We start from the raw sequence: 21,263 nt of genomic DNA, 5'->3' as shown, positions 1-21,263 counted from the left end.
CCAAAATCTTGTATAAGTTGCACTTCATACACTTTATTTCATACTAACGCATGGATATCTCATTGTTTACATATGCAGCATTCTTACCTACCCACGGCAAAACAATTTGAAGATGGCATTGATGACCATGCGCAGTATTACCAAGAGGAGTCGTCGTACATTCTCGTGACTCGAAGAAAACGTCTTGGAACAAAAACAACTTGTAGTCACCCGATCCCAACACCAGATAGACTTGTGCAGAGCATGTGAATCTACAGCACTACATGCCAAGAATAGATGCTTACAGGGTAAGTAACATGATCCATCTATTGTCCTCTTACCTGAATGAAGGGGCATGCAAGAATGCAGTTTTTTTGTAGTGCATAATTGTTTTTTACATTTGTGGCAAAAGGCTTTGAATGCCTCGACTGAATACTCAATTTTTTTTTTACCTTACTGCTTGCCAGTGCTGAGCTGTGGAGATGTGTACTTTTGAGTAAATTCAAGGCAGTATGGGGGAGTTTGCCATTTTTCGCATTCCTTAAAAATGTTTGAGATATAGAGGAAGGCTTTTGTAGCTTCTCTACATATGGGTACCGGTTGTGGTGCATTGGCAGATCTTTGTGGGACTCGATACTGTAGTACTGTGGTAAAGCAGGTTTGGAATGAGGTGCAACAGCAGATGTGTCTTATTACTGTTGTAATATTGCACGAGGGTGGGAGCAAAGGAATGTGTTTTGTAGGTGGTAGGTGAAGTGTGGTGCCACGTTCTAGTTATCAACTCTATAATGTACTGAAGCTCTTCTTTGTGTTTTTCTTTAGGGTGATAATGTTTTAATTAACACCTACAGTGGTGTCCTCAAGATCTCAGATTTTGGTACCTCGAAAAGACTAGCAGGGATCAGCCCAAGTACAGAAACATTTGCAGGTGAGAGCAGTGACGGTGGAAAGCTGTTTCCAGAATCCTCAGATCTCTGTGGTCGAGCCACAGTTCACAAGCTCTGTGGATATTGCATGTTAAACATAATTCCCAGATTATTGACGGTGGGTAAATAAGTTCAGAACAGTCTTTTCACTTATAGGGATGATAAATTACAAAATTGCTTGTTAGTTTTGGACCTGTTTTTTTCGATTTTCAAATTAACCTACTCTTTCATGAAGATGATTCAAACATACTACACATTTTGCATGATTCACTTCACAAAGATGGAAAATATAACATATTCTTAGTCTACCAATGCCTCACTATTTAACAGTAAACTCCCAATATTAAGTGTACCTGCCCATGATGGAAAAGAAAAATTAACATGGACAGCTCAATAAAATCAATGTTCCCAGCTATTCTGCATCAACCAGCGGTGTAGCCGTCATCCAGTTTCACCAAGTTTGACAACTACCAGTGCTATATCTAGCCATCTCTTTTTATGATTAGTGATGCCAACAATGTTCTTTGTGTCCTGAAGAAAATCCAGTTTCAGAAACTGTTGAATGTGCAAGCTGCTCACCCACTGCTGCGTACACTAACTAGAGTTCCAATAGGTTTGCAACTTTCGATACAACCACAAAATATGTACCATATTGTCACTGGGTTGGTCAGATTTCCAACAGTTTGTATTAGATGCAAGCTTTGCCCTGTGATGTTTGTACAGCGACCAGTGCCAGGCAAGTAATATTTTAAAACAACGGAATTTTAGTAGGGCCTCTTGAAGGTCTATTGTCATGGTCTTGCATTAGGTCATTTCAGTCTGCTTTCGTGTAGGGCTTTTGGAGATTCAGTTGCCATCTGTTGTATAGGTGCTTCAAGGTCGGCTTTGGGTATAGTACCTCTGAGAGTTTCATACAAGCCAGAGACTAGTTTACTTTAAGTTCCTCTTTTGTCCAGGTAGTCCTGCAGAGTGGAATGTGTCTGCCACAAGTAGTTTGGTATGCAGCCTTGTTGGTAATTTAAAGGCTGCCCCGTGGGAAAGGAAGTCCTCTAGTTTGAAGACGCTGTTGCTTGGCATTGTGGCTAGTGTAGTTCCATACCGGCTGATCTGATGTCAGTATTATTCCAAAGAGGTGCCCTTAGATGTAGAAAGGCATGTTGCTTAATATGTTTGTGACTAGGCACCCACATCTTCAGCCAGCCAGGATGGAGTTTCTCCGGCCTCTTTTTAAAAGTTTTTTCAATTGGACTGTGGGTGCCTTAATTCCTTCATATAAATGACTCTAGTGTATCCCAGTCATGGGTTTTAAGTTCCAATTAATATTGATAGGACAATTGTGACAGATGATGTTGTTCAATATTAGGGTGACGTAAACCATTATATGTCTTGGCTGCATGCAGTATCACCCCAGCTAATCTTTGCGTAGTTCCCTGCCAAATGTAGTGTTTTATTTGACTATCAATATGCCATAGTTGCACTGTGATTGGCAGGACGCTAAATACGTAATCAAATCGAATTGTGTAAATCTGTTCCATATATTGAGCTGTAGCTTTTCCCAGATCGCAATGTTTTTCTGCATTTGTTCTTTTAAGGCTGCCATTCTATCTCGAATCATCAAGTGAAGGTTGTTGCTCACTTGGGTACCAAAGTCCTTCCTTTTGGTCTGCACCCACCAAATTGGAAACCCCTATCTGGTTCTTTTGTTGATGACAATTTCTTTTGAATTTTTTTTTTTTTATATACAGAAAACCATTATGGTTGACAATGTCCGATGGGTTTCAATATAGCCATTGGTTCATAGTCAAAGTGGGACCTTCACCCATCCTGGTGTGTACTCTGAAATGGTAGCCCCACTCCACCTGATCAAACATCTTTTTGGGCACAAGGGAGAGGTACACCATTTTATCTTTCTCTCATCTGGTGTGCCAGATTAAGTGAGATGTACATATGGCGGCATGTGGAGCATACTGTGATTAAACCAACTTGGTTCCTGTGCAAACGTGATGGGTTGACCATTTTCAGCCAATAGTTTGGCCAGGATTCTCACATCTGTGTAAATCAGTGATAAAGGATTTTAGTTTGTGCATCGCAATGTGTCTCCTTGATAATCGTTACCAATAACAGAGCAAAGTTAGATACTGTTATCTTGTAAAATTCTTAAGGAAATCTATCTTCTCCAAGGTCTTTCCTCATGGGCTTGTCTTTTGTGGCTTCTACCACTTCTTCACAAATGACCCTGTTCAATTAGTCTTTGCAATCTGAAGTTGATTTTGGACTCTAGTCAATCAGGAAACGTTAGCACAGCAATGTCAGCTGTAGGGTTTTTCGCAGTAAAATGTGCCTTATAGAAGGAGGCAATTTGTCTGTGATATCTCTGGGGTTACTGAGAAGGGTATTCTTGCCATCGTAAAGTGCCAGTGCCGGAATACTAGACCTAACATTTCTTTGATTTGGCTGGAAAGGCAGGAGCGTGCTGGCTCTTTGCCCATGTTCATAGTGGCTACGTTAATATGTTGAAGGACTTTCTCAACATGCAACGTATTGCTTTTAGCTCATATTTCGTACTTCCAAGACAGTGAAGGAATACATCTGTCAGCTCTCTGCAATATACCTTTGTAAGTTTGTTGATTTCAGATTTCAGATTCCAGTTTAATTTTTTCCCTTTCAGTTGTCTTATGTGCTGAGGCCAAGTCCCTTATTATGCTTCTCAGATAGAATTTTCGAGGGACCCAAAGGAGCAAAGATGATGGTACAGAGTTCTCATCTAGTGCCAAGGTGTCCCGAAAGTCCTGTAGTAGGTTTTGTTTGCAGGAAGTTTTTATCTCTGGGTATCCATCCTCCAGATTCTGTCTCTGGGCACTTGTACCTGCATTTCTAACTCTAAGATGATCAGGGCATTATCTTGGAGGCGTTGGACTCCTATTGTGCATTTTGTGATTTTATGCAAAACCTCAACATTTGTTAACAAGCATTGGCATAGCCAATAGGTCTCGCCTTTGGGACCTTTAAGTGTTTAGCCATGCAACAGTTGCATAACTAAACACTTCTAAGGTCCCAAAAGCGAGACCTATTGGCTATGCCAATGTTTGTTTTAACTGCTGCAATCTATTGAAGCCTCAAGGAGAACATCAAAGCAGCCGCGAAAGTGATCGCGATCAAACATCAAAGCGGCCGCGAAAGTCAAAGTAATCGCAGTAAGGCGCGGCACGCGCACCCGCGCACATGCACTGTAGGTCTAGGCTGGCCTGGTAGCACTTTTTGGGGCCCTCACAAAATGTCTCGCCAGACCAGAGCATGCGCTGGGTCAGGCGAGACCTAAAAAGAGGTAAATTCTGGTCTGAGTCCTTTGGGGATGCACAGAAGCTATATTCTCTGTCCATAGGATCTGAAAGCCTCCTTGGATTCATAAGTGATCTGCCATTAATTCTTTTAAAATGCCCCTCCTGTTACGAGGGTCTGGGCGGTCAGAGTGGGTCTAAACTGGGTCAATAGAGGACTAGCAACTACAGTTGATTGTATGCCGAACCGCTGTCAATACTTTATTTTGAAGAACAAGTCTCTTCTCAGTGCTCCGGGCATATACAGACCCTTCCACATTGGAGCAACTTTGGCATGTCAATTTAACAAAGACAGAAAACATCCTAGTGAGTCACACCAGGTTTCTGCACTTTATCATGCAGGGATTTGTGTATGAGAATGCAACCCCATCTATGCTTTAGCTTAGTCGGTGCTCCTGAAGATTCTGATGTGGAATCCGTACCTGAAACTGCTACCACTGTTCCCACCCAGTCGTAACTACCTTAGATTATCGATTTCAACCAGAGACAGGTGGGTTGCCTGTGGCAATGCAATTTCTGTTTTTTTTCTATCCCATGTAAGAACATTTTCTGCATATATTTTGTCAATCTGTAGACTTTAAGAGACCAAAGAGTGACAGTACTTTGTTGTGTACATTCGGGCAAGAAAAGAGATAGGTAGTTGAGAGATCTTGACAAGACACACATGGTGTGTTAGTAAATGGGTATTTCATGAAAATTGGTAGTGAGGCAACTATTCATCGTTATAGCATCACAAGGCTTGAAGGTACAGTGAACTTCTTGATTAATTAGCAGCAGAAGTGCTACATATCACTAAATACTACTATTTGGGTGAGCAACTCCATATGTCCTTCTCGGACCACTTGTGATCATTGAAGATCGTAAGGGACCTAAGCTGAATATTCAAGATAAATGGGATCATTGCAGATTCTAGGTTCAGAAATAAATACATTGTACTGGTGTAATAAATCCGAGGTGGCTAAGCTTTGCGAGGGGACACTGATTAGTCTATGCTTCTCATAGGCTGACCTCCTTGTAATTTATCTAGAAGAAGTTATCTTTTTCTATTAGGTACTGAATTGAGGGCAGTATGTGCTAGGGATGAGTTGTCAGATATGGCAATCCGTGCTGGCGTACCGGTTGTAACCACATCCATCAGGGAAGACTTCAAATGTTTCTAAAAGATCTTTCAGACCTTGCAGTCTTGAAACTATTTTGTTCTGTCCTCTCTCAGAGGGACAAGAACTTCACCCTGAGCACATGGGTGACATGGGAAGTCCACGCCAAATAAGAGCCTTTTTCCCCTTGAAGACATATGGATCCTGTTTGAGGCACCAATGTGGCATGCTGGTGGCGCAGTAGGCACAATTTCTGGTGTGGGTTGGTCTGCGGTTTGATGCAGTCTGTTTCCCATTCCGTGAGCACTTTGAAAATCAGTAGTATTTGCAAAGTCAATGCTTAAGTCTAGGTAGAAAGCCCGCTAAAAAGATGTGCATGGCTTACCTCTCTTCTGGCTCTCGCAGGCCATAAGTGCGCACATTGTCCCTCCAGCTCCTATTCTTAAGTATGATGACCTTTTTCTGCAGGTTTCATAGTTTACATGCCCAGTTTTGGGGCCTTAATACCCTTTTCTTTAGGTCTGTTAGCCGTTTGTCTGATATATCCAGTTGTAGTTTCAACACAGACATTTCTGTATGCATGGTTTTGAATTCATGCATAATCTCAGTTGAGGCCGGTTCCACAGTGTATTTGCTTTTGTCCAATTCCTGCACAAGGGTATCTGTTATAAATGCCATGTCTTGTTCTTGGCTCGGAGTGTTTTTTTTTTTTTTCGTTTCTCCCTTCCTGCTTTCCCGTGCTTCTGAGAATAGGAGCTGCCTGGAGACTAAGGGTGGGCGGAATTTGCGAAATTGACTTTCGCAAATTATCGCGAAATTGCGCAAAATCTCCGCGAGCATGCAAAACTTTCGCGAAGATGCGGAGATTGCTTTTCCTGCCCGTTCGCGATGTGTTTTTGCATGCTCGCAGGGAATTATATCTCCAACTTGCCCATGCGGTCGCTAATGGGCGCGGCCATTTTGGTCGCGATGCTTATTTCCTGTTCGCAATCGCAATGACGTGTTCGCGATCGCAAACTCTCGCGGGATAGCGCGACCGGCTACCAACAATCCAACATCTTGTGGCGCGCGCGAACGGATAGGGAAACTGGTCGGCGAACGCAGGGACCCGGTAAGTCGCGACCACGAGAATGCATTTTTAAAGCGCAAACAAGAAAAATACTTCCGTTTCGCGGCAGGTTGCCAAAGTTTTGACATTTTCACGCTCTGCGGAACGCGAAAATGTTAAAATATCGCAAATTCCGCGAGCGTAACGAAATTTACCGCCCAGGCCTACTTGAGACCTTGTTCCCTGACAATGAATATAGCAGCGGCCTAAAATAGCAAAGAAGAATGTTTTATGGAAAAGTCTGAACCATGGAGCTATGCAGTATTAAATAATGGCAGCATCTCCTTCATGAGGCAAACACAGTGACTGAGTTTTAGCTATAAATAGTGGATTGTAACATTCCTTTGCAACCTGTCAGTGGCTGTGTTCGTGACTAGCTTTCCCTGTTAAGTAAGGAATGAGGTTCTGAGGAACAAACATGGCAGGGCCCAGGAGAAGGTGTGACATCCTAGGAATGGGACCATCCCAGTCTAAGATGGCTGACTGCCCGCAGACTCTCAGATTAGTTCTTGCCCAACTAGAAGTGCATGGTATTCTCTCAGTAGGTGTGGCCCGCGTCTTAACTCTGGTAAAGGGCTGACAGATGATGGTGTTAGAACTGCGCTGCCGCGTGTTTACCTGCAGGTGTAGATTCCCCCTACCTGCAAGCACCAGCACTCATGCAACTGCAGGCATCTCCGGTCGTTGCTCATAAGAGTGTCAGACCAGTCATGTTGCAGTGTCATGCAAACCTCTGATTAGAAGAGGCAATAGGCAGTTGCCAGCGGACTGTTATGGCTGGTAGACGCTTCTGGATGAAAGCCTAAAACTGGTTATTGAGTCCCTGGTACGGACAGTGTCCTTTCTCCATCACTAAGCCTGCACCCACTGGCCTGTCTGTAAAACATCAGGCTGCAGAGAGCAGATACTCTTGTAATGCTGGAGCGGCCACAGATGGAGCAAATCAGATTTGTAGTTATTTTATTTGTGGGATATCACTGCCTTACATGATAGCATTTCCAGAATCCTCTAGAGCAGTATCTATAGATTCTGTAGTAGGGGATCTCTGTGTATAGTCATAATCTAGTGAATAGTCCCGCCCATGTGCGTGGACCCCGGAGCAATAAAAAATAATCTCTAAAGGTGACAAATCATGCAGACCTGCATACACCTTTAAGAGAGAATTTAATTTAAAGACAGATAATGCAGCCTATACCCACAGGCTACACTGTCCAGTACTTCAACTAGAATTCCACCAACATCCACAAACAGCACTGCCTGTCTAGTTTTTCTCCACATAGGAAAAAAACCCTGCCTCTACCAGCAAAAGCCTCTGGAATGATAGAGAGGAAGGCATGGACAGACAAGCCCCATAGGCTGCCATTATGTGGCTTAGAACAGGATACTGTGCCTTTAAGAAAACTTTCCAGATTTCCAGAACTTTCCCCAGTATCCCAGAATGCCCAGCAGGTCCCATTTACTTTCAGTTCTTTTTTCCAGCTCCTGCTAGCAGGACCCTGGAGCATTGAGCTCTCCCCTTTTCAAGGGTTTATTTGAGATTTTGGCAATTTTTGTAACTTTTTCAAGTGCTTAGTAGCTGGTACTGTCAACATGCCTGGCTTGTTCGACAAGTGCCCAGAATGTGGTAGAAAGAAGGCTAAAACTGATCCACACGAGGTGTGTATAGGTTGCCTTCCCCAGTCCCACGTGCCTGAAAACTGTACCATCTGCCACTCGTTCTCAGCCAGGACACTGAGGGACAGGATGAAAATCAGGCTTCAAGTTCTGGAGGAGAGAAGACTGAAGGCACCAGGTGGGTCTGGAGGGGCTGATTTGCCCCATACTGAGGCCTCTGGGGGGCTCCCCAGGGGCAGGAAGACCAGTAAGCGCTCCCACTCCCCGTCGAGGGCGTCGACGGCGACGTCTAGGAGGATGACCACCGTCTGTTCGCCGTCTCCCCAGGGCTCTGGGGAGAAGCGGCGTCGACTATCGCCGTCGAGGGACCTGAATAGGCCGCCGTCGACTACATCGGCGTCGTCGGCGATGACGCCGTCGTCGGCCCCGTCCAGCGGTCGTCGTCGAGATGGGACCCGGCGTCGGCATTCGCCGTCGAGGGATCGCCGTTCGCCATCGATGAAGAGGAGAAGGAGATCGACGTCGAGACGCTGGAGATCGACGTCGAGACGCTGGAGATCGACGTCGAGACGCTGGAGATCGACGTCGAGACGCTGGAGATCGACGTCGAGACGCTGGAGATCGACGTCGAGACGCTGGAGGTAGCCGTCGAGGCACAGGTAGCCGTCGAGGCACAGGTAGCCGTCGAGGCACAGGTAGCCGTCGAGGCACAGGTAGCCGTCGAGGCACAGGTCGCCGTCGAGGCACAGGTCGCCGTCGAGGCACAGGTCGCCGTCGAGGCACAGGTCGCCGTCGAGGCACAGGTCGCCGTCGAGGCACAGGTCGCCGTCGAGGCACAGGTCGCCGTCGAGGCACAGGTCGCCGTCGAGGCGAAGATCGACGTCGAGGCGAAGATCGACGTCGAGGAAGAGAGTCACCGGGATCGGTGTACTCGGTGGTGTATACTCCTCCTCGGATGCCTCCGTCGCCGCCTCCTCTCCCGCCTCCGCCGCCTCTCCCTCCACCACCACCACCACCGCGGGCTGCAAAGTTGGGTATCACGGTGACGGTTCCAACACCCACGACGTCCGTGATATTCGAGACGCTTCATAAAAAACACCTGTCTCGCCCCCTACTGCCTCTTGTACCAGGACTGGTGGAACCCGCCTTGGAGCTGTTTCTCACTCCCGCGACGACGAAGGCCGCTCCTTCCAGGCTCATGAAAAAGTATAGGGCCCCGGAGTCGGATCCTTCCTTTTTGAGAGTGGACCCGAAGCCGGATTCGGTGATTGTGACGGCGGCAAGAAAACAACATGCGACCGCCCCGTCCTCCACGGTTCCACCTGACAAAGAAAGCCGCTGGCTGGATTCTGCGGGCAGGAAGGTGTGTGGTACCGCCGCCACCACCATGAAGGCGGCGAGTGCAGGGGCTTTGTTGGGCCGTTACGACCGGGCCCTGTGGGAGTCCCTGCAGCAATATGCTGACCTACTGCCACGGGACAAGAAGGAGGACTTCTTGGAGACAGTGCGCGAAGGCATGCTGGTTTCGAACCAAACGATCAGCGCAGCGGCGGATGTATCTTTATTGGCCGCCCACGCCTACTGTCATGGCGTCCACCAGCGGCGCCATTCGTGGCTGCGCCTGACGTCCCTCAAGCCAGAGGCACAGCAAAGAGTGGCCAACCTGCCCTTCTCGGGGGAAACCCTGTTCGGGAAGCATGCGGACGATGAGATGGCCCGCATGAAGGCTGAGGCGGAAACCCTGACGGCCGTCGGGTTGGAGAAGGCCGAGAAAAAGAAGCGCCCGTTCCAGAGGAGGTTCGGGTCTTCGGGCAGAGGGCGTGGGCAGGGCTCGGGACAGCAGCAGCAGCAGCAACAACAGCAGCAGTTCCGCAAGCCCTTCCAGAAGCGCCAGAGGGGTAGAGGAGGCCAGCAGGCTACTACCACGACCAAGGGCCCGGCCGGGTCTCGGCCCTGAGCGGCTACTTCCCCCTCAACCGTTACCCACTCCAGTGGGGGGAAGCATTCAATTTTTTCCGGCAGAGTGGAGAAAAATTACTCAGGACAAGTGGGTGCTGAATATTGTTTGCAATGGATACAGTCTTCGGTTTATCGGCCCGCCTCCAGCGATTCCGCCGGTCAGCTCTCGATTCCAGCTGAGAGAGCTCCAGGCGGAGGCAGACATCTTGTTGAGAAAAAAGGCGGTAGAAGAGGTACCTTTGTCTCAAAGGGGAAGAGGTCTGTACTCTCGGTTCTTCCTCGTTCGCAAGAAGGACAAGAACGAGTTCAGGCCCATTCTGGATTTGCGACAGGCAAACAAATGGATTCGCAGAGAGAAGTTTCGCATGCTATCGTTGCACCAGATTTACCCTCAGCTGCAACGGGGAGACTGGCTCTGTGCCATAGATCTACAGGATGCGTACTTCCACGTGCCCATAGCACGGAAGCACAGGAAGTTCCTGCGATTCCAAGTCGGCGCCAATCACTATCAATACACAGTACTGCCATTCGGGCTAAAGTCTGCGCCCAGGACCTTTTCGAAGTGCATGGCGGTGGTGGCGGCACACCTGCGGAGGAACAAGGTGTTTGTCTACCCGTATCTGGACGATTGGCTGATCAAGGCATCATCCTTCGCGGAAGCGCAAGAACACTTCCGATGGATGTGCGAGCTCTTGCACAAGCTGGGGTTACACGTCAACATGGCCAAATCGGTTACGACTCCGGTCCAGTGCATACAGTACCTGGGGGCCTCCATCGATACGCGGTCAGCAAGCGTGTCTCCTTCGGAGGAGAGACGTTTATCACTCCTTCGGAAGGCTCAGGACCTCAGGACTGCTCCATCGACGACAGTGAGGAAGGTGTCTTCGCTGCTGGGATCGATGGCCTCCTGTATCTTCCTCACGCCTCACGCTCGGCTACACATGAGACCACTGCAGGAGTGTTTGGAGGATCAGTGGGATCAGAGGACAGGCTCTTGGGACGACAAGATACGACTGTCGCTGCATGCTCTTCAGTCTCTGAAGTGGTGGTGTTCGGCGGAAAACCTCCTCAAGGGGGTTCCCTTCCACAAGGACATTCCCACGACGAGTGTCGTGACGGATGCGTCTCTCCAGGGCTGGGGAGCGCATTCCGGGGACTTGCAGATTCAAGGAAAGTGGTCTGCTCTGGAATCGACATACCACATCAATTTCCTGGAACTCAGATCTGTCTTCCTGGCGCTGAAGGCCTTCCTTCCATCCTTCCAGACCAACTCGCTGCTGATACAGACGGACAATACAACTACGATGTATTACCTCAACAAGCAGGGGGGGTCGAGATCGCGCACTCTGTCGCAGGAGGTGCAGGCGATCTGGCGCTGGCTGCTGGCCAGAGGACTGACTATTACGGCCACGCATCTGCCAGGGGTGCAGAATGCTCAGGCGGACGCCTTGAGCAGGCTGATTCAGGAAAACCACGAATGGGTCATAAACGACGAAGTACTAGGAGAAGTCTTCGCAAGGTGGGGGACTCCAGACGTAGATCTGTTCGCCACCGCCGAAAACGGCAAATGCCGAGACTTCGCATCCAGGTACTACCAGCGGGGGACACTGGGGAATGCGCTATGGATCGATTGGTCGAACAGCTTTCTGTACGCTTTTCCACCCATTCCCCTGATTCCGGCGGTGCTCATCAAGCTGTCCCAGTCCAGGGCGCGGATGATCCTGATCGCCCCGGAGTGGCCCAGGCAGTGGTGGTTCACGGACCTTCTTCACCGGTCTCTCCTTCCTCACATGCGGTTGCTGTGCAGGCCGGACCTTCTCACGAAGTTCGAGGGGCGGATGGTGCACCCCAACCTCTCGTCTTTGAGTTTGGCGGCATGGCTCCTGAAATAGTGCAATATGGCCATCTGAATCTACCAGACGATTGTATGGACATACTGAAGGAGTCTAAACGACCTTCCACTAGGACATCCTATGCTTACAAGTGGAAGAGGTTCTGTATCTGGTGTAAGTCCAAGAACTTTGATCCGACAACATGTAAGGAAGATGTCATCCTTCCGTACCTTTTACATCTGGCGCAGTCTGGCCTTAATTTCCATTCCATTAAGGTTCATCTGGCTGCTTTGACTGCTTACAGGAAATGCCCTTCGCAGACTTCCTTCTTTCAGATCCCTGTGGTCAAGGATTTTTTGGAAGGCTTGAAGAAAGTGTTTCCTTCCGTCAGACTTCCCTCGCCTTCCTGGGACTTGAATGTGGTGCTGTCCAGACTGATGAAGGAGCCTTTTGAACCCATTCACAAGGCTTCATTGCAGCACCTATCTTGGAAGGCGGCGTTCCTAGTGGCCATCACATCGGCCCGCAGGGTGAGAACTTCAGGCATTATGTTGTCAAGAACCTTATACTGTGTTTCATGCTGCTAAGGTTGTGATGCGTACTCACCCTAAATTTCTTCCTAAGGTTATCTCTGACTTTCATGTCAACCAGACTATAACTTTACCTACGTTCTTTCAGAATCCCTCTTCGCCAGCGGAAAGGTCTCTCCATTCCCTAGATGTTCGGAGGGTGTTGAAATTTTATCTGGAACAGACCAAGGATATTCGTAGGTCTGACCAATTGTTTGTTAATTATGGCTCAGTCAGGACTGGTCTTGCGACCTCTAAGCAGTCCATTTCTCGGTGGATTGTGTCCTGCATACAGTTGTGTTATCAAAAGGCTAATAAGACCTTGGGGGGTAAACCTAAGGCTCATTCCACCAGGGGCAAAGCTGCCACGACGGCTTTGCTGCGTAATGTTCCTATTGCGGAAATCTGCAAGGCGGCCACTTGGAAGTCGGTCCATACCTTTGCTGCGCATTACTGTCTGGACTCGGATGCCAGGGCAGATGCTCAGGTTGGGCAGGCTTCGCTGCGAAATTTGTTCGCACAGTAGTGGGTTTGTCTTGTTTGTTCTCCACCGCTGTTGTTGTGTGAGGATGGGCTTGCCATTCTATTCACTAGATTATGACTACACACAGAGATCCCCTACTACAGAAGGAGTAGTTTCTTTTCTGTAACTCCAGTTCTGTAGTAGGGGTATCTCTGTTATAGTCATAAGCGCCCGCCCTCCTCCCCGGTTGAGAGATTTGTTTGTATGACGAATGCTACAGGTCTGGCGTGCTACGCCTTCAAAAAGAACTGAAAGTAAATGGGACCTGCTGGGCATTCTGGGATACTGGGGAAAGTTCTGGAAATCTGGAAAGTTTTCTTAAAGGCACAGTATCCTGTTCTAAGCCACATAATGGCAGCCTATGGGGCTTGTCTGTCCACGCCTTCCTCTCTATCATTCCAGAGGCTTTTGCTGGTAGAGGCAGGGTTTTTTCCTATGTGGAGGAAAAACTAGATAGACAGGCAGTGCTGTTTGTGGATGTTGGTGGAATTCTAGTTGAAGTACTGGACAGTGTAGCCTGTGGGTATAGGCTGCATTATCTGTCTTTAAATTAAATTCTCTCTTAAAGGTGTATGCAGGTCTGCATGATTTGTCACCTTTAGAGATTATTTTTTATTGCTCCGGGGTCCACGCACATGGGCGGGACTATTCACTAGATTATGACTATAACAGAGATACCCCTACTGCAGAACTGGAGTTACAGAAAAGAAACTACTCCTTTTACGGGATGAGTTTCATCTTTTAAGAGTAGGTAGTGGTCCGTGGGACCACTGCTTGCTCTTAAATGTTTTTAGAAAACATTTGCAAAGTGGAAGGGGTCCCTTGGGGACCCCTTCCCATTTGCGAATGAGTTACCACCTACTTGAAGTAGGTGGTAAAATGCTAACGTTTTGCAACGCATTCCGGTCACAAAACATTCCCACATACCACTGTGATTCTGTATTAGGAAGGGACGCCCTGAACACTCCCCTTCCTATTGCCGAATCGCAAACCCAATTTGCAATTCGGTAATAGGTTACCGAATGGCTAATTGGCCTTTGTACATTGAAAAAGGCCTTTTGTCATTCTCAAAAGGCCCGATTCACAGAATCAGGCCTTTTGCAAACAAAAAAAACTTTGTGCATCTGGCCCTAAATTCCTTTTCAGGCAACTGACTCCTTTCTGGGGCTTTTCCCCACCCTTTTCCAAACTCTTATGCCTCTTCTTTCTCAAGCGTACCTTGTTCCACATCACTCACAACTTTTTGCCTCCTTTTCCCAAGCTGCTGCTTCCCTTGTCTAAAGCCTGTCCACCTTGATGTGCGAGGCTCATTCTTCCCATTTTGCAAGATTTCTCCTTCCAAATAAACCCTTTTTCAAGTTCCTCCTCTATTTTTTCTTTTTTACTTCTTTCTCAAGCAGCTGCCGCCTCCTCCTCCCCTTCCCAGACTTTCTCCTCCTGTTCCCATGCTGCTCAAACACTATTTCCTGTTCATCTCCTCCTCATTTCTTTTCAGGCTCTTCCACCCATTCCCAGGCTTCACCTCTTCTGCTCTTTCTCAGGCTTCACCACTTCCATCCTTTCCAGTACTTTTTCCTCCTTGGCACTTTACCCGGCTCCTTTCACTTTGTTTGAGCTCCTCCTTCCAACATTCTTTGTCTCCTCCTAGTCCTACCTTTGACAGCCTCCTCTCTCTTTCTCGTCCTCTTATCACAAGTGTTTACTCCTCTCCTCCCTGTCGCCAAGCCGCTCCTCCTTTTCTCAGTATTAAGATTTGCCAGCTGTGTTCTCAATTTCACGGACTTATTCTACTTATCAGGCTTCTCCTCTCCTATTCCTCTGTCCATTGGCTTCCATCCTCCTACATTCCTGTTTTCTAGTTTATTCCTTCTCGTTTTGACTGATTCTGATTTGTGCTTGCCATTGACAACAGCTCTACTTTCTCTTCTCTTTGCTGTCTTTCTTCTTATACCCTGACCCTTCCTTACCGACTCTGACCTATTATCATTCTTTTCAGGAACTCTACAATACATGGCTCCAGAAATCATTGACAAAGGCCCACGGGGTTATGCCAAGCCAGCGGACATTTGGTCTTTGGGCTGCACAATTATAGAAATGGCCACTGGTAAACCACCGTTTTATGAGCTGGGAAGCCCTCAGGCTGCCATGTTCAAGGTAAGATGCCTTATGATTGTATGGTCCTGCAGGACAGTACCAGCTGTGGGCATAGAAAGAAAAGTTTGATTGAAATGGAGAAGTGTACCTGGTGAATCTCCAAGCATTGGTGAAAGAGTAGGTTGAGTGGAGCAGTGTGCCTCAGGACTCTACCATGCAATTTAGCTGCAGACTCGCAACACAGGCTTAAGTAGAAGGGTTATTTTGTGTCTCTTTAAACATGTAGAGTGATAACAGATAAACTCATTTAGAGTGATAAACAAATACTTTACTCGAATAAAGGGTTTGTCTGATGTGTCATCATGCCCTCAGTTTAATGTCCTGGAGGTGGAGGCTATGCCGGTGTTCTTTGTGCGCACTCACCACTAAAGGTAGGTGGGTGTTTTTCAGAAATTTTGTTCTCCTCCTCTTTAGGTCGGCATGTTTAAGATTCATCCAGAAGTGCCAGATTCCATGTCTGAGGAGGCCCAGACATTCATCCTCAAATGCTTCGAACCGGATCCTGATAAAAGGGCAACCGCTTCAATGTTGCTGCGGGACCTGTTCCTAACTGGTTCTGGCAGGAAGAAGGGCCACAAACCGACGTTGTCATTGTCAGTGGAGAAAGCCAGCACAGGTGGGCCCCCTCCTGGTTCTTTTAAATGATGGTTTCATTGCAGCCAGTGTATTTTAATCCATTAGAAAACTAAAGGAACTCTGCGGAAAGCACATTTGTATCAGGAATTTTCCTGTGTCTGGTGATGCTTTTTGTCTTACCCTTGTGTATTAGTATTTGTGTATTTAGGCTTCCACTAGGCTAATCCTTTCACCCTGTTCGGTGAGTGATGTTGGCCTAGTGAGGGATGCATATTGAGACCTCTACCAGTAGACTAAGACAGGGATGAAGCGTTTGAATATCTATGTTGAAAACTGGGTTTCTGTTGCAATAACCCCCCCCACTTTTTGCCAGACTACTGATGCACTTTGACTGGATGTGCCCTGTATCACTGTCAATGAGGTTCCCAGGTCCTGTGTTATTTGTTATATGGGGTGCAGCACTTATGGTGCCACCCTTAGAGGCCCTGTACCTTTACACACATACTGCCATTGCAGGTTGTGAGTTTTGGTGCAAAACAAAGTGAAGAGTCGACATGGCACACATCCCTGTGTGCCATGCCTACAACCCACTGCCCTGGCCTAGGTCAGCCACACCTCTAGCAGGGTGCAATATACCAGTGGTGAGGGTACCGGTGAATGAGCCCTGTACCTCTACAGTGGCTAGACCAATTCTTAGACATTGTAAGTGCAGTAATGCCATTAAGAGTATATGGTGCTGGGAGTTTGTCATTATGAACTCCCCAGCACCATAATGTCTTTACTGAAAACTGGGAAGTTTGGTATCAAACTTCTCTGCACATTAAACCCAAACAGATGCCAGTGTGGGATTTAATGAAGAATGCACTTAGAGGGCATCTGAGAGATGCCCCCTGAAAAACGACCAGCCTCTGGTGGGTTCCATGACTGGTACACACCAGCCTGCCACCACGAGACATGTTTCTGGACCCTTGGGGTGGGAGCCTCCGCTCCCTGAGCCCAGAAACAAAGCCTTTCCTGGGCGGAGGAGGTCACACTTCCCCAGGCCAGGAAGAGCTATCCGTGGCAGGGGAGCTTCAAAGGCCTTGCCGCCTTTGTAACACGGCTCCCAGCCTCTTCTGCTATCAGGAGCAGGTCACCTTCCTGTCTCCCCTCCTTTTTGGCGGGAAGACAGGTGAGAAGAATTAGCACAGCCCAGAAGGTGTGCCCACCTCTGCCAACCCCACCCTTCAGGTGGGGAGGCTAGGTGAAGCCAACTCTTCAGTACCTGCCATCTTCCAGATGGCAGTCACCCTTCAATCAGGATTAGGGATTGTGCCCACTCCCTCACGTGAGGTGAGCACACCAAGGGTGTAGTCACCCTAAGGTCACTAACCCATTAGCTACTGATCTCGATCCCCTAAAACGCCCACTAAATGCAGTATTTAGGGGGCAGCCCTAAACCAAGGAGACTGATTCCAGCAACCTACGAAAAAGGACGAAAGAAGACGCCCAGCAGAGGAGAATGAAGAGAAAAACTGACTTGGCCCCAGCCCTACTGGCCCGTCTGCAGTATCCAGAGATCCTGCACCAAAAGTCACCTTGTTCTGTAGCCAGCGACCTCCAGAACCCCTGGGAGGACTGACTGCCTTCAACAAAGACCGAATCTCCTGTGAGCAGTAGCTCTGTTCAAAAGAAACTCCCAAGACAGACTCTGAGCCTGCTGATGACAAACAAAACGGATGCGTGGAACCAACACTGCACCCGACGCCTATGGCCCGAGTCCAAGTGGCCCACCGGTCCCAGCGAGGTCCTCCGGCGCTTCAGTGTCAGTCCACCATGGGTTGACCCCTCCAGGACTCCAAGACTTCGCCTGCAGTCTCTGCACGGAGACCACCTCCAACCGTGAGTGGCCCGGTAAGGTGAAATCTGACCTCAAGACATCTCCGCATCCAGCCGCCCTGCAGAAGAGAACCTGAGGTGCACCTACTTCCCCGAGCCCTCCACCTTACCTGCTCAGCTGTTGGTTCCTCCTAGAAATCTTCCTGGACCGAGCCTGCAGCCAAAATCCAAAACCGGCAACTCTCATTGATAGCAATAGCGCACCAAACGCCAAAACAGCACCCTGCAGCACCCTGCCGCCCCAGCGGGTGCACCTTATGTGCTAACTCAGATTCCCCTTTGCCCTGAGCCTAACACCAGGAGCTTTGATCCCACAACCTTGTTCCCTTCCATAGGATTGCATTGATTGTTTTCCTTGAAATTTCTTCTAAGTGTGGAGTTGGTGTGTATGAACCATTGAAAAAACCGCCATTGTACAAAAACTGATGTTCGAGGCATGTGAGCTGTAGATCACATGCTTTGCATACTCCTGCCATCTAGTTTTGGGTCCAGATGTTTGGAAGTTGTTTTTCTCCGAAGAAGTCTTTCCAGTCACAAGGTAAGGTGACGACACCTTTCAGTGCTAGTGCACATGGGCATCGACTCTATTCTTAGATTGTGTTTTTCTCGTCTTGGTTTCAGACGTGTATTGCTGCCCTCCGGTTCGAAACCATTCTTCGGGTTCCCCTTGGTGCGCAATCCACTCTACCCTCGTTGGTATTATATTGAATCCGTATCCCACTTCTCCACGTATCTCTATTTCGATCGGAAAACTCCAGGAAGGCTGCTGGGCCAACTCGCAGTTGATGCAACTGTCTTGCTTCGCCTTTCAGATAATACAAAAAACACTCCCACACTGTGGCTCAAACACAGCGAAGCAGGAGATATAAAACACAACAACACCTAGAAAGGAGTTTCACTTTACAAAATACAAAGTCTCCCTTTTTAGAATAGGGCTTGGGGTTTTATTTATGCTATGCTCTCTAACAGAAAGGCTTTCCAAGATGTCAAATGAATAGCATTCAAATGTATATAGAGATATATATTTATATGCAAGCAATAATAACACACTTGGTAAATGCAACAGTTAAATGCATGGATAATATGAACTACAAGCAGCAAATCATACGAGATAAAACTCAAGCAAATAATACTGGACGTCCTGCAAGAGATTAGATAGATATAGATAGAGATATAGAGATATACATGTATGTATATATATGTGTGTATAATATACTGAATACATCAAATGATTACTTTGGAAGCGCACCATGACTCACTCACACATCACAAAGAAAACACCTCAAATGACCACAGCCACTGGAACCACACATCACAATGGCACTACTCAGGAACAAATCACTTCACCTGATTGTTCACTCGACATCCTTGCCAACTCAAGCTGGAGGAGCACTTAACAGCCAGGCAATGGACTCTCGATCAGTACTCCAATCCAGATTCTTGTGGCAGTACATCTACTCTACAACTGAACTCCCCAGCTGGCTGTCAACAACCCTCAGCTTTATAGTCTCAAAACACACTAGAAGGTTTGGGAGTCTTCCCCCTCTGCGCCAAGGAAACTTACTGGAACAGGCCAGTTTCCAGGCAAGCAATCCACGGCAAGGAGTAGTTCCCATGTTCCCTCTACATTCTCACATGTTGCAGCCTTTATCTTGACGAAGCTTATGAAAGCCTTCTAGGGTACATTAAACAATCTCTCACAAACCTTGAACATGATTAACCCAAGCAACTTGCAAACACTCGGGGGCCTGTCTGTACTCGCAGAAAAACTCAAGCAAGGCAGAGTCAGAATTCAGGATGACATGAGGCCTTGTCAAAGCCAGTAGTAAGAACTTCATAAGTATTATTCCCAATTAACAACATAATGCACATTTGTGCACCACTGCTTATAGCATCACATGCTTCATCTCTCAATGTACAACACAGTGCACATGTTTGCACCACTGCTCATAACACTGAACTTCGAAACCGAAAAGTACATTCTGTCTCTCATGCTTTCAATTGCACATCCCACACATTCAGTTCTTGGCAAGGCTGTTCTACTGTGACAATTCCCACTTCAAAACTACAAGAAGAAATCTTGAAGAGAAACAAGGCATATGCAGGATGTGGAACATTCATGTTAGGGTAAAGTAAAACCCCAAATTCAATTAAAATGATGGTAGTCAAAGGTCATCACGTGGTTTCAGACCATAAGAGTGCCTCTAGCACTACAGGAACGTACTCCATTCAAATTCTATCCCCTGTGCCACGCGAAGTATCCACGCACTGACTCTCATAGAGTGGAACTTGTGCTTATCTCTGGAGCACAACGAACAGGGCTGCGATGTGTGCAGATCTTTGGGTCTAAGAAAACACTCAGTCTTGAAATGCAAAGCCTAAATATCGAATACATGCCGGACATCTTCGGTGAAGGATCCGAACAAATAGAATTCGACGCACAAGGGGCAGAAGATCAACAGGAAGTACTTGTATCCATTCTGGAATCCGACTCCGAGAAGGAAGACGACATACTGCAAGTTCAATGTCCCATGAATACTGAACACCTCTTGCCACAAAATCCAACTCAGACCAAGCAAAAGGCTTCGGTACCACCCCCGCCTTGGGCCACAGTCTGCACCGAGAAGATGTTTCTGATGCCCTGCCTTCTGGCTTGAAGCCGAAAATGTATTCGGAGCTGAAACCCTTGACACCAAAATCAAAGACTGCTTCAGAACCGAAATCTTCCACGTCTAAAAGTCATTCTACCCCGGCACCGAAGTCCTCGGTGCTGAAACCGAAAAATGTTCCTCCCAAGCTGCAGGAACCAATTTTTGACGTTTCACCACCTAAATCGGACCCAAAACAAAAGGAACTTTATAGTCCTCCCGATACAGGACATGTTCTTACTGAACCTCCTCAGAAGCGCAAACCTGAGTCAGAGGACACTCATCACATTTGTTTGAAAAGGAAGAATGTCGGTGCTAACCCCTCTCCTCCTCCTCCACATTCCCCTACACCACCTTCCCCACCATTAGAACATTTACTTATTATACCAACTAACTCTTCACCACCACAACCTGATGATGATGTAGATGGTGGGGATAATGTTTACTGGTAGATCCCTGGAAAGACTACAACACTGATTCACCAACAGATATTGACCTAGACCTTTACCCTTCAAAGCCTTCCCCTCCTGACAATGTAGGATATCTAGAATTACTTGCTGGAGCTGCAGACTATCATGGGGTACAAATAGACAAGGAAACCCTAAAGGAAGGTTTCTTATTTGAAACGCTCAGTAACACACAAAGGTCTTGTCAGATTCTTCCTGATGATATATTTAAAGACCCTGTTGGTGCTCGTATTCCCACCCACAGAATAGACCTAAAATATAAGCCTGCCCTGTCTGAGCCAGCTTTTATTAAAGGACAGTTACCACTAGACTCTGGTCGTCTCTAATGCCTGTAATCTTGCCAATTTACAAACTTCGGGTGATGCCCCCCTCCAGAGTCAAAATTGTTAGATCCCTCTGGTAAGAGTAGCTGCCGAAGCAGCAAATCATTGGTGCATTGCCAGCACATAGGCCCAACTAGCCAGGTATGATAGAGCACACTGGGATGAAATGAAGCAATTGCTCCAATATCTCCTTCTGAGCACAAGGCTAAAGCTCAAGATTTAGTGCAAGAAGGAAAGCTCATCTCCAATTCCTCTATTAGCTATGGTTTTTC

At 47.5% G+C, this 21,263-nt stretch overlaps 1 protein-coding gene across 2 annotated transcripts in view; it reads left to right on the top strand.

The window, feature by feature from the left end:
• LOC146861338 (mitogen-activated protein kinase kinase kinase 5-like) overlaps positions 1-21,263 on the top strand; it is an 802,557-nt gene that overhangs the window by 451,054 nt on the left and 330,240 nt on the right. For both annotated transcript variants that reach the window (XM_085645620.1, XM_085645619.1), the window contains exons 18-20: positions 802-907; positions 14,942-15,099; positions 15,514-15,715. In XM_085645620.1, the coding sequence (XP_085501746.1) occupies positions 802-907; positions 14,942-15,099; positions 15,514-15,715 (466 nt within the window). The remainder of the gene's footprint in view (positions 1-801; positions 908-14,941; positions 15,100-15,513; positions 15,716-21,263) is intronic.

The sequence above is a fragment of the Triturus cristatus genome, chromosome 3_1 (assembly GCF_964204655.1).
Source record: "Triturus cristatus chromosome 3_1, aTriCri1.1, whole genome shotgun sequence".
Lineage (NCBI taxonomy): Eukaryota > Metazoa > Chordata > Amphibia > Caudata > Salamandridae > Triturus > Triturus cristatus.
The sequence above is the reverse complement of the archived record's forward strand: the minus strand, read 5'-3'. Positions and strand labels throughout refer to the sequence as shown.